Genomic DNA, 13603 nt, shown 5'->3' with positions numbered 1-13603 from the left:
AAACATAGTTTGGAATAAAAAAAAATTGGCAGGCTCTGTAATCATATATTTACCTTTCCTTTTCTCTCTCTTTCACTCTTCCTATCTAGTCTTCTTCCTCTCCACTCTCTAACAGAAAACATTATGCTAATGTTTTCCATGAAAATTTCAAAATATATTTTCACACACCTTATTATAATGCCAAACCATTCAAATTGTAATCTAAATCAAATCAAATTTATTTATATAGCCCTTCGCACATCAGCTGATATCTCAAAGTGCTGTACAGAAACCCAGCCTAAAACCCCAAACGGCAAGCAATGCAGGTGTAGAAGCATGTAGAAGCATCTACGAATAAATATCATAATTAATTGTGCATTCATTTAATTAATATAATAATATTTTCAAAATAGCCCGTCCACTGCATGTTTACGTGTGAACGTTTTTTTAACCCAGCTACCATTACAGTAGCTAGCTAACCTAGCTAGCATAACCTATGTCGTTTAAGTTATCTAGCTAACATGAGCTATTTTAAATCTTAGAGCAGATCATCAAACTATATAATAAAGTGTGACATAACATCACTAGCTAGTATCTCAGGCAAGTCAGTTAACAAATTCTTATTTTCAATGACGGCCTAGGGACAGTGGGTTAACTGCCTGCTCAGGGGCAAAAAACCAACATCCGGGCATCTCTCTTGGATTTCCCTCAGGATGGGCTCCAGGTGTTGCCATATGGCAGGTGGTCACTTCAGTCTGGATGCCGATACAGTGCAGAAGGAGGTAGGGGCAGATGCTGTTAATGTGATGCACCAAAATGGACAGTTTGTGCTTGAGTGTTGTACTTGCAGCCGTAGTTCTCAGAGAAGTCAATATGGACTGCACGTTAATTTGCAAGGAGGTTCAGCGCCCGTGAGAAAACATATTGCTGTCTGATGTTATAGAGATGGTGCCTGAACTTCTGGAGCAAAATGTTTCCACCAGCTCTTCTTGTGGGGCATAAAAATCATTTTTTCAAAGTGATCTTTGTGCTCTTTGTCCACAGTGGTACACTGAAGGTAGGAGATGCGATCGGTGTCTCTGTAGTGGCTTTTGAGTGTATAGGTATTATTGCTGCATTGCTCACATTCCACATACATACATACATACATACATGCATACATGCATACATGCATACATGCATACATGCATACATGCATACATACATACATACATGCATACATACATACATACATACATACATACATACCTTGCTTGTGATGGCATGCGTCAGGCTCTCCACATTGGATGTGTAGATGATGTGCATCTGGTGAAGCTTTTAGGCAAAATAAAGCCTCATGTTGTTTGCAAATGCACGTGTCATGATCTGCCAATGTTGGAAGCACAACCCAGTAGGAGGGGAAGTGTGCAGAACAGTGAGTATGATAGATGCTCATCTAGGAACTTCAAATGGAGGGTCTTCATTGAATCCACCATATTTTCTGCATTTTCTTTTTTTTTGTCACCTTTGTCTTTTTTTTCCTGTTGTGATCCTGCTGACATCGTCACATAAAAATAATCATCTCACCGTTGATCTCAGCGTGGCAGCAATCCCCTTCTTCCTCTGGTACCCGTAGACATTTTAATTTACCAGTTGTATCCACAACCTCCTCTGCCAATCTCTGCAACCTGTACTTCAGGATTTTGCTGGTGACTATTCCTGCAATGACTTGTCTGTCACTCTCTCTCTTTGAATGTGTGTACTTGTTATGTACTTCCTCAGCTACTGCTGTATGAAACAACAGGGTTCTCCTTAGGGATGTGCCCGAGATTTGCCGAACCAACTTGTTGACTTTGGATCTTGGAGATGGGTGGTCCTTTTTCGATCGTTGGAGCCGCTTTCTGTATTTCTCTGCTCGCTGTTCGACTTTCCTCGACTGATCTTGTAGTTTCTGCAGCTCCCTGTTTCATTTTGCTTTGACAACGCTCCTTTTCTTCTCCCAAAGTCATGTTGCCTAAAAGAAACATATAAATATATTGTTACTTAACCATTTCACCTGCAGCAAAATAGACAGCGCCAGCCGTTAACTGTAACCATAGATACTTTCATTATTGATTTTCACAGTAGCAACTTATTTGAGGGTCGTGACCCAGTAATTAATAGATATAAATGACTTACTAATGATGGCTATTATAAAGTGTTACCCTTAATTATTACATATTATACCTGTGCACTGTGATAGTCAAGTTAAATAGTGATGCCTATTTCACAAGAAGAAAGCCATTTCTTAAAGATATGTTGTGGAAGAAGGTGCATTTATGTTTGGCAAAAGCAACACAGCTCATCACCCTGTCCCCACTGCCAAATTTCTAAGAGAACCTGATGGAGTCTGCAAAAGACCTGAGACTGGGACAGATGTCCAAAACATAAAGCAAAATTACAATGTTTCAATAATAAACCTTTTCTTTCTCCATCCAACCTCACTGAGCTCGAGCTGTTTTGCAAGGAGGAATGGGAAAAAAATTCTTAAAGCGACTTACAGCGTATATGGCATAGTATCCTGCATTGTCATGACTGGCCTGTTCGGGTCAGGTCACCTCTCAACACAGAATGGCCGCATGTGTTCGCACTCCTTCAAATCGCTTGAAGAAAATATCCTTTCTATTTTTCTACAGCTATGTTCAATTGTTTTCTTCATACTATAAAATAATGCCACGGAATTCTAAGCAAATATTGCCTGCTAAATGAACTAGTGTAGCCAACAGCCATATGGCATAGCCATATCAGGGCTTAACATAAGCATTGTCATGACTGGCCTGTTCGGGTCAGGTCACTGTGGACCACAATCCTGCAGAGACATCTCTCATACCCACCGGAGGGGGAGAGATCGAGAGGTATGGAGGTGGGGGGTTTCATGACACCTCACGCCCATTGTAAATCGTAAATATATCCTTATGATCTGTGCTTACACTAATGTAACAATACATGTATGTTTTGGTCGATCAAGTTCATATTTATATCCAAAAACCTCAGTTTACATTTGGCTTTGCCTCCAAAGCATCCTGTGAATTTGCACAGAGCCACAACAATTTACAGAAAATTCTCATAATAAACTTTGATAAAAGATACAAGTATTATGCACAGAATTATAGATATACTTCTCCTTAATGCAACCGCTTTGTCAGATTTCAAAAAAGCTTTACGGAAAAAGTAAACCATGCAATTATCTCAGTATGGCACTCAGAGACCAAAACAAGCCAGTCAGAAATAGCATTATAAATATTCACTTATCTTTGATGATCTTCATCAGAATGCACTCCCAGGAATCGCAGTTCCACAAATGTTTGTTTATTTCGATAAAGTCCATTTATGTCCAAATACCTCCTTGTTGTTCGCGCCTTGAGTTCACAAATCCATGACGCGCGATCACTAGGTCCAGACAAAGTCAAAAAGTTCCGTTACAGTTCGTAGAAACATGTCAAACAATGTATAGAATCAATCTTTAGGATGTTTTTAACATAAATCTTCAATAATGTTCCAACTGGAGAATTCCTTTGTCTTTAGAATTGCAATGGAATGCAGGTCGCTCTCACGTGAGTGAGCGTGATCAGCTCATGCCACTCTGGCAGACACCTGACTCAATCAGCTCTTATTCTCCCCCACTTCACAGTAGAAGCCTCAAACAAGGTTCTAAAGACTGTTGACATCTAGTGGAAGCCTTAGGAAGTGCAATATTACCCCATAGACACTGTATATTCGATAGGCAATGAGTTGAAAAACTACAAACCTCAGATTTCCCACTTCCTGGTTGGATTTTCTCCTGCCATATGAGTTATGTTATACTCACAGACATCATTCAAACAGTTTTAGAAACTTCAGTGTTTTCTGTCCAATACTACTAATATTATGCATATATTAGCATCTGGGCCTGAGTAGCAGGAAGTTTACGCTGGGAACGCTTGTCATACGAACGTGAAAATGCTGCCCCCTCACCCAAACAGATTAATCAGCATCACGTCTGGCACGGTAGCGCCTCTGCTTTTCAGCAGCGCTCAATGGTGTGCCAGAACCCTGTTGAATGATGTGGCAAATCGCGGTTCTAGTGTTGCACCCTTGGCCCTCACGCTTGCTCTACTTCTGCCTAGATAATATGTTAAGGAATCCCTAATTGTCTTTCCGTCCTCCCTAACTGTGCACTTGTTCACTTCCCTTCACTGATTTGAAAGGAAATGGCTGTTATAAAACATACGGTGGATTCTCCCACTATCACATGACTCCACCAATCCAATTACATTTTTTTTCTCTCTTTGGTGGAATTTTCACAAGGATGTGGTAGATTTTCACAACTCTAAGCACAAAAATCTGTTTAAAAATTCTTAGGCCATTTTCAATAAATTACTTTTGAAAAGATTTTCCTGTCATTTGTAAACTATACATTTATCTATAATTTAATGAAACTGCTAAAAACTGAACCACGAAACCAAAATTGGATAGTGTCGAGTTTACGTACAGTTTGAAAAAAAACTGTATAAATTGACATAAATTACATTTAGGTTGGAAGCTAAAACCAAATAATTCATGGATTTGGCTGTAAATACTACACCAGTCTTCTTCAGCCAGTGTACTTCTATACAGTAGGGCAAAGTGAGTCACTGTGCTACCATTTGAAATGATGGTGTGATGTACAATGCACTGCTAAAATACTTGGGTGATTTGAAAAAATATGTACGTTTGTGGAAAGTAGTGAACGATTGCACAGTTCAGGAGAAATGGGGTACTATAAGGATGCAGCAATCAATCAGAGATTTAGACTAAAGTCATCACATTTTTTGGTCTAATGATATTCTATGTACAATACTTCCTGTGTTCACCAGGACAGAGCTAGTCCGTCCCCCTCCAACCTGCCAGAGTCCCCTGGTCACAACTCTCCTGGTAGCTCCTTACTGCTGGGTCTGAAGAGGGTGTCTGTGCGGCTGGTCGACTGCAGGAAAACACCAGGGCAGAGTGGAACTGTGAGAGAAGGACACGAGGAGGAGGGAGATTTGATTTCATCAAGTAAGAACAATGGGGTGTGTGGATGAAACTACAATCTGATTCTGCAACTTCTGTTAATTCATTGATAAACAATATATACTCATTGGACAGTTTATTAGGTACACCAAACTAGTACCGGATCGGGTCAGCCTTTGCCTCCAAAACAGCCTGAATTCTCCGGAGTGTGGATTCTACAAGGTGTCGGAAATGTACCACAGGGATGTTGGTTCATGCTGACGCAATGGCAACACGCAGTTGCTGCAGACGGCTGCTCATTCATGCTGTCAACAGCCCGTTCCATCTCATCCCAAAGATACTCTATTGGGTTTGGTCAGCAACAATGTTCAGATACACTGTGCCGTTATTTGTCTGTTTGTGGCCCGCCTGTCAGTTTGCACGATTCTTGCCATTCTCCTGCGACCTCTCTCGTCAATGAGCTGTTTTCACCAACAGGACTGCTGCTGACTGGATATTTGCTTTTTTGAGGCACCATTCTTGGTGAACGCTGGACACTGTCGTGTGTGAAAAGTCCAGGAGAGTGTCTGTTTCTGAGATTCTGGATCCGGCGCGCCTGGCACCGGCGATCATACCTCGCTCAGTCGCTTAGGTCACTTGTTTTACCCATTCTGATGTTCAATCAAACAGGAACTTAATGTCTCTGCCTGTCTGTCTGCTTTATATAGCAAGCCATAGCCACGTGACTCACTGTCTGTAGGAGTGACCTATTTTCATGAACTGGGAAGTGTACCTAATGAACTGTCCACTGAGTATATATTGTTGATGTTTGTTTATGGACCCATATTTCCAAAACTTAGTTATTCAATATCTGTTTCACAGGGGACTCTCCTAACCGTCGCTCTCTCAGCGGGAGGGACTTATCATCTGGGGAGCTTCAACAACAACATGTTGCTGACGAGGCAGAGAAGAGTGTCTCCCAATCAGAACACCTCAAACACCAGCACAGACGTACAGGGAAGAAATCTCACCACAGCTGCTCTGACTGTGGGAAGAGTTTCACTACACGGAGATCTTTCATAATTCACCTGCGTATTCACACCGGAGAGAAGCCTTATCACTGTTATCAGTGTGGAAAGAGCTTCAATCAGTCAGGCAACCTGACAACACACCAGCTAACACATACTGGAGTGAAGCCTTATAGCTGTGGTCAGTGTGGGAAGAGCTTTGCTCGGTCTGGACAGCTGACTACACACCGGGTAACACACACTGGAGAGAAGCCTTATAGCTGTGGTCAGTGTGGAAAGAGCTTTAATCAGGCAGGCAACCTGACAGCACACCAGCTAACACACACGGGAGAGAAGCCTTACAGCTGTGATCAGTGTGGGAAGAGCTTCAATCACTCAGGCAACCTGACAGCACACCAGGTAACACACACTGGAGAGAAGCCTTATAGCTGTGATCAATGTGGGAAGAGGTTTGCTCACGCTTCCAACCTAACTAGACACCAGGTAACACACACAGAAGAGAAGCCTTACAGCTGTGATCAATGTGGGAAGAGTTTTGCTCAAGCTTCCAACCTAACTAGACACCAGGTAACACACACCGAAGAAAAGCCTTACAGCTGTGATCAATGTGGGAAGAGGTTTGCTACATATTACACATTCAAATATCATCTGAGAATTCATACAGGGGAGAAGCCTTACCCCTGCCTTGATTGTGGGAAAAACTTTGCGAGTGCAGGATCCCTAACCATACACCAGAGTGTACACACAGGAGATAAGCCTTACAGCTGTCATCAGTGTGGGAAGAGCTTTGCTGTAGCTAACACCCTGATTATACACCAGCGCATTCACACTGGAGAGAAGCCATATAGCTGTAATCTGTGTGGAAAGAGCTTTGCTGTGGTTTCCACCTTGAATAAACATCAGCGCATACACACTGGAGAGAAGCCATATAGCTGTGATCAGTGTGGAAAGAGCTTTGCTCTATCAGATAAACTAACTATACACCAGCGAACACACACAGGAGAGAGGCCTTATAGCTGTGATCAGTGTGGAAAGAGCTTTGCTCGAGCTTCCACCCTGAATTCACACCAGCGAACACACACTGGAGAGAAGCCTTATAGCTGTGATCAGTGTGGAAAGAGCTTTGCTGAGTTAGGGACCCTGAATTCACACCAGCGAACACACACTGGAGAGAAACCCTATGTCTGTCTATGTGGAAAGAGTTTTTCTCTTTTAGGGCAACTTAAAAAACACCAGAAATCAAAAACGTGCCATATTTCATCTCCATCCTATACCTGACAGCAGTTATAGATCCCTAAATTAAAGGCTCTATAGAAAACATATCCATCTCCCATTCTTAAACAGTTGACTTAGTCTGATCACCATGGTAACCTCTGTGGAGCATAATATGCAGCTCTGATCTAGGATCAGGTCTCCCCTGTGTCTTTGTAATATCACATATTGGGATCTAAATGGATAAATGTTATCATATAAAATGTTATAGTGAACCTGTGTGGGGAGGGGGTGATGTTGATAATTGTATCGTCGTTCATATACTCATGATACTATTATTACATCTCATTATGTAGAATGTTTCAACAATAGGTGTATATTCATGTATTCAATTAATCAATAAATTCAATCCAATATCTTATAAACAAGATATCACTTTAATGTTATAGTTTTCTTGTGTGAGCAATATGGTGCCAACAGAAAGGGTCGCCTCGCTTCTAGTCCAGCCGGGAAGAACTATTGGATATCAGAGTGACGTCAACTTACCAACAATTCGACCAGGAATACAACTTTCCCGATGCGGATCCTTTGTTCCCACTACCACCCAGGGCATTCGATCTGATTCCAGAGGCCGACCCAAAACAACTTCTCCGCAGAAGTGGTAGACGGAGCGGCCTTCTGATCAGAATTCGGAGGCGTGCACACCACCCACAGCTTCCGAGTATATTACTCACTAAAGTCCAGTCTCTAGATAGCAAGGTAGACAAAATTAGGGCAAGGGTTGCTTTCCAGAGAGACATCAGGGACTGTAACATACTCGGTTTCACGGAAACATGGCTCTCTCGGGATATGATGTCGGAGTCCGTACAGCCACCGGGATTCTTTATGCGTCACGCTGACAGAAATAAACATCTCTGGGAAGATGAAGGGCAGGTTGTTTGTTTCATGATTAACGACTCATGGTGTAATCGTAACAACATACAAGAACTCAAGTCCTTTTGTTCACCTGACCTAGAATTCCTCACAATCAAATGCCAACCGTGTTATCTCCCAAGATAATTCTCGTCTGTTATATCCCCCCCTCAAGCCGATACCACAACGACCCTCAAGGAACTTCACTGGATTCTTTGCAAACTGGAAACGATATATCCTAAGGCTGCATTTATTGTAGCTGGGTATTTTAATTAACAAAGCAAATTTGAGAAAAAGGCTCCCTAAATTATATCAGCATATTGATTGTAGCACTCGTGAGGGCAATACACTGGATCACTCCTACTCTATCTTCCGCGATGCATACAAGGCCCTCCCCTGCCCTCCGTTCGGCAAATCTGACCACGTCTCCATTTTGCTCCTGCCTTCCTATATGCAGAAACTCAAACAGGATGTATCTCCTGATGAGGACTATTCAACACTGGTCTGACCAAGCGTAACCGACGCTTCAAGATTGTTTTGATCGTGTGGACTGGGACATGTACCAGGTAGCCTCAGAAAATAATATTGATTTATACGCTGATTCGGTGAGTGAGTTTATAAGGAAGTGCATTGGAGATGTTGTACCTACTGTGACTATTAAAACCTACCCCAACCAGAAACCGTAGATAGATGGCAGCAGGTTCTGAAATTAACACCCGCCAAGCACCAAATGTGGGTAGATTTTTCATTTGGCGAGTTAATCTCAGAATGTTATCCGCCACACTGGCGGGTAAATGTTTGTACCAAAATAGTAATGCAATCAAATCTGGCATGATGGCTCAAGGGAATTACTTATGTTTGCCAGCCTACCACAGACCGTCTCTAGTGCTTCTAGTTTCACACGGTACATCAGCTACTCGACATCGCTCACTTGCCACGGGTCTGCTGCTAGCTACTGTTCAATAAATAGCTATTATGTGGCGATATTTACCTGGAGTGAGCCAACCTTTTGAAACGAAAACCCACTGACGAAAAGGAGGACGAATCACAGGAAGTTTTGTGAGAAATGGTGAAAAGGTTTGGAGATAAAGGTGTTTCAAGAGGCTGGCTACAGTAAGATGCGGAGACTGTGGTGATGAATTGTTCTGTGTGTCACCAGTGTGCTGAAGATAAAAGCAGAAACAACTCATTTGTTATCAGAAATAAAATGATGAAGCTGGAGAACATTTGTGACCATGAACACAGCAATGTCACATTGCCTGCGTGCCGAGTGTCCCAGGCTCAATCAGAGCCTCTCCTCTTGACACCCTCTGTGACGGCAATAATGGCAATGTCAGAGTAGACCAGCACAAAGATGAAGATACTGTTTAGGACTGTACATGCCATTGGCAAGAAGGTGAGACCACTTTCTGACTTTGAGTGGATGTGCGAGTAAGTGAAAGTTGTTACTCTTGTAGCTAGACTAGTACTTTTGTAGCTAGATTTTTCAAGTCTATTTATCAGACGTGGTCCAGTATTGTAGGTTATTTCACAGTTATTGATAAGCTTTGGTTCACCTCAAAATAGTGTATAAATAAAGGAATTATAGGCCTACTGATGATGACATGGATCTCCATGCTTTCCTATGGCTCTGTGACATTCTATTTGAATGTTTGTCTCCAGATGCTGTTTACATTTTGAAGCATTGTGACACAATTGACTTTACCAGCCTTATAGTGTTGACCCTTAAGTAAACAAAGGCTAGAAGGCTAATTTAGCACAATCAACTGACAGCTATATTGGATAACATGATTGTATATTTAATTATTATTGAACTAGTTTGATGTCTTTATTTTTGCGGTTTGGATGACAAAAAAGGAAAGGTTGTGGGCTCAACTAATAGAAATGAGAAGCCAAAGAGTTTATGCACCATATTGCAGAGGCCTTGAAAAAGAAGGGTCAACACTGCAAATATTGACTCTTTGCGTCAGCTTTATGTAATTGTCAATAAAAGCCTTTGACACTTATGAAATGCTTGTAATTATACTTCAGTATTCCATAGTAACATCTGACAAAAATGTCTAAAGACACTGAAGCAGCACACTTTGTGGAAATTAATATTTGTGTCATTCTCAAAACTTTTGGCCACGACTGTACACCTTCTACCACACCAGTCCACTGAACAGGGCAAACCTGGTGAACAGCTTCCAGGCTCTTGGGCACACACCGCTGGTGCCCACCAGAATTGGCAGGACCCGATGGGGAAGGACACCTATTGCGTGCACCCCTCTTCCTGCGACGGTACCAGGGGCTTGCTTGTCCAGCGTCTGGAACAGGTAGTGGCTCTAGATTGCTATTCTAAGTACTCCAGAAGTCATCATCAATATGCAATGTCCAGTAAATTACAACAAACACGGTTACAATTGGTAACATCATGTTTCAATGCTTTATGTACTGATAAAATGACATATCTAATATAGTTTTTTTGGGACAGCAATTCATTGTCTATTTGTATGTCTTTGAATCTGAAATACATGAAGAACAATCTGCTGATGCCCAAAATGTCTGAGGTGTCCGGCAGGCCAAGGCCAGGAAATACTACAGTACTGCGATGGAGGCTGTTGTTATCCACTTCTGTGGCTTCCTGCATGACACTCTAACACACCTGAGCAACCTGTTCGCCTGTCTGCAGAGGTCCACCATCACCATAGCAACCTGTTTGCCTGTCTGCAGAGGTCCACCATCACCATAGCAACCTGTGCGCCTGTCTGCAGAGGTCCAACATCACCATAGCAACCTGTCTGCAGAGGTCCACCATCACCATAGGAGAAGCCCAGGGCAGTCAGGTTACTTTATGTTTTGTATTACAGGGCAGTCAGGTTCAGGATAATATTTTTATACTTTGAGAAGTAAAACTGCATGATCTTGTTGTAATGTATACAGTTATTCTAGATTTTGGAGACACTGAACTGGAAACCCTGGTGTACCACTTCCTGTCCTGGAAACCTCTGGCATCCATGTTGAAAGGATCCCTGACCAGTGGACTGTCCTGAAGGTGCTGATATACCAAAAGCCCCAGTCCCTGTAGAAGATGTCCTGGTTCTGTGTCAATGTAACGGATGTGAAACGGTTAGCTTAGTTAGCGGTGGTGCGCGCTAAATAGCGTTTCAATCGGTGACGTCACTTGCTCTGAGACCTTGAAGTAGTGGTTCCCCTTGTGGGCTTTTGTGGACCAACGGGTAACGATGCTTCGTGGGTGTCAGTTGTTGATGTGTGCAGAGAGTCCCTGGTTCGCGCCCGGGTATGGGCGAGGGGACGGTCTAAAGGTATACTGTTACATCAACAGCAGCGATCAGCAGTCCTTCCCTGATGTGCTGGCATTGGTTGATCTGGTCCTGCCTCCACAGCTGAATGTGAAAGAGGTTTTAATACCATGAAACAGATGAAAACTGATTGGTGGTCCAACCTAAAGTCTGATACATTGTCAGATCTTTTTATTTTATTTTTATTTTGTACCTTTATTTAACCAGGTAGGCTAGTTGAGAACACCTTTATTTAACCAGGTAGGCTAGTTGAGAACAAGTTCTCATTTGCATCTGCAACATGGCCAAGATAAAGTGTAGTAATTCGACACATACAACAACACAGAGTTACACATGGAATAAACAAAACATACAGTCAATAATACAGTAGAACAAAAGAAAACAAAAAGTATATTTACAGTGAGTGCAAATGAGGTAAGTTAAGGAAATTAATAGGCCATGGTGGCGAAGTAATTACAATATAGCAATTAAACACTGGAATGGTAGATCGGCAGAAGATGAATGTGCAGGTAGAGATACTGGAGTGCAAAGGAGCAAAATAAATAAATAAATACCAGTATGGGGTCGAGGTAGGTAGATAGATGGGCTGTTTACAGATAGGCTAAGTACAGGTGCAGTGATCTGTAAACTGCTCTGACAGCTGGTGCTTAGCTAGTGAGGGAGATGTGAGTCTCCAGCTTCAGAGATTTTGCAATTTGTTCCGGTCATGGGCAGCAGAGAACTGGAAGGAAAGACGACCAAAGGAGGAATTGTCTTTGGGGGTGACCAGTGAGATATACCTGCTGGTGCGCGTGCTACGAGTCTCCTTATGGTCCAGCTGTCCTCTCCAGAGATCAGGGAGTATGATCCGATAAATGCTGTGATGCTGTGGCACCAGGACTCTGTCAGGAGCAGGAGGCCAGACTTCATGGACCGTGCAAAGAGGGTGATTGCGGTAGAGAATGAGGAGTCTGAGGTTTAAGTTGATTAAAATGTTTAAGCATCTGATAGGTTTACAAAATCTTCAAATGTACTTTTAGGTTTGATCCTTAAGTACATGTAATAACACTTCAGTAGAATTTTGATAAAAGAAAAGAAAGCTCTTTGGAAGCTCTCACCATCACTTTGGTCACAATGTTTCTGTCCTACAGTGCTCATCATCAATGAGTCATGAGGTCTTCAGCTTGTTTTAGGCTGTCTTTTACACACTGTTTGTACACTTATTTTGCAGTGCTCTGCAATCTCTTCAACCTCTTTCCATAGTTCTCCAATGTAACCCTCACTGCTGTAGTCCTGCAATGTGTCTGTAAGGGCACCTACTAGATCCACAGCCCTTGCTAGGTCAAGAGAGCTTGATTGGAGCATGTCAGAAAGACGTTTGGCATCACCAAGCACTTTACAAAAGCTAACCAAAAGCCCTATAAAATGTGAATATATCTGAGAATGAAGGCCCCTTGCATCCACTGACTATTTTCAAGTGTGATATCCTGTAATTGATTACAATTAATCAATTATACATTGGATAATAATTTCCATGAGGTCAAGGCAAGAACTGTGCATTCTATGTAATAACTTTTAGATTTATAATGTAATAAAACTGGTACAGTTGAAGTCGTAAGTTTACATACACTTAGGTTGGAGTCATTAATTAAAACTTCTTAGGGATAGCCCCCTTTTTTTAAATTTTCAACTAAATGACATACCCAAGTCTAACTGCCTGTAGCAGGGATATGCATATTCTTGGTACAATTTGAAAGGAAACACTTTGAACTTTGGAAATGTGAATTGAGTGTATGAGAATGTATCACAATAGATCTGATAGAAGAAAACAACCTGTTTTTTTCTACCACCATCTTTGAAATGCAAGAGAAAGGTCCCAGTTTTAGCCATCACTCTGGTTGTAATTCCGATGGTGTCCACAAGATGGCAGCGGTGTGTGCGCACAGTTTCAGACGGATAACTTGAAGTATGAGCGTTCTACATGACATTTAGTGGGAAGTCACCCAGGTACATTTGTGCAAATCTTGAAGGAGACGTTTGCATTCATAATACATCATTTTGCAAGAATATCATCAAGTCTGTATACTTTAACTTTGATTTAGCTGTTCCATTATTAGTAACCATATTATAAATTCAACATTTGCAAAACAACCAGTTTTCATAACTCTGAATATTCTTATAGTTTTTGTCCAAAAGGAAAAGGCATGGTGTCACAAAAGGTTA

General features: G+C 41.9%; 1 protein-coding gene across 1 annotated transcript; it reads left to right on the top strand.

Annotated features, from left to right (window-relative positions):
- Positions 1-4805: 4805 nt before the first annotated feature.
- LOC139401057 (zinc finger protein 345-like) lies at positions 4806-7471 on the top strand. The gene is made up of 2 exons (XM_071145571.1): positions 4806-5013; positions 5830-7471. The coding sequence occupies exons 1-2, from the start codon at positions 4806-4808 to the stop codon at positions 7251-7253; spliced, it is 1632 nt and encodes a 543-aa protein (XP_071001672.1). The 3' UTR covers positions 7254-7471.
- The last annotated feature ends 6132 nt before the right edge of the window (positions 7472-13603 follow it).

The sequence above is a fragment of the Oncorhynchus clarkii genome, unplaced genomic scaffold (assembly GCF_045791955.1).
Source record: "Oncorhynchus clarkii lewisi isolate Uvic-CL-2024 unplaced genomic scaffold, UVic_Ocla_1.0 unplaced_contig_11090_pilon_pilon, whole genome shotgun sequence".
Taxonomy (NCBI): Eukaryota; Metazoa; Chordata; class Actinopteri; order Salmoniformes; family Salmonidae; genus Oncorhynchus; species Oncorhynchus clarkii.
Note: the sequence above shows the minus strand (reverse complement) of the source record. Positions and strands in the feature narration are given on the sequence as shown.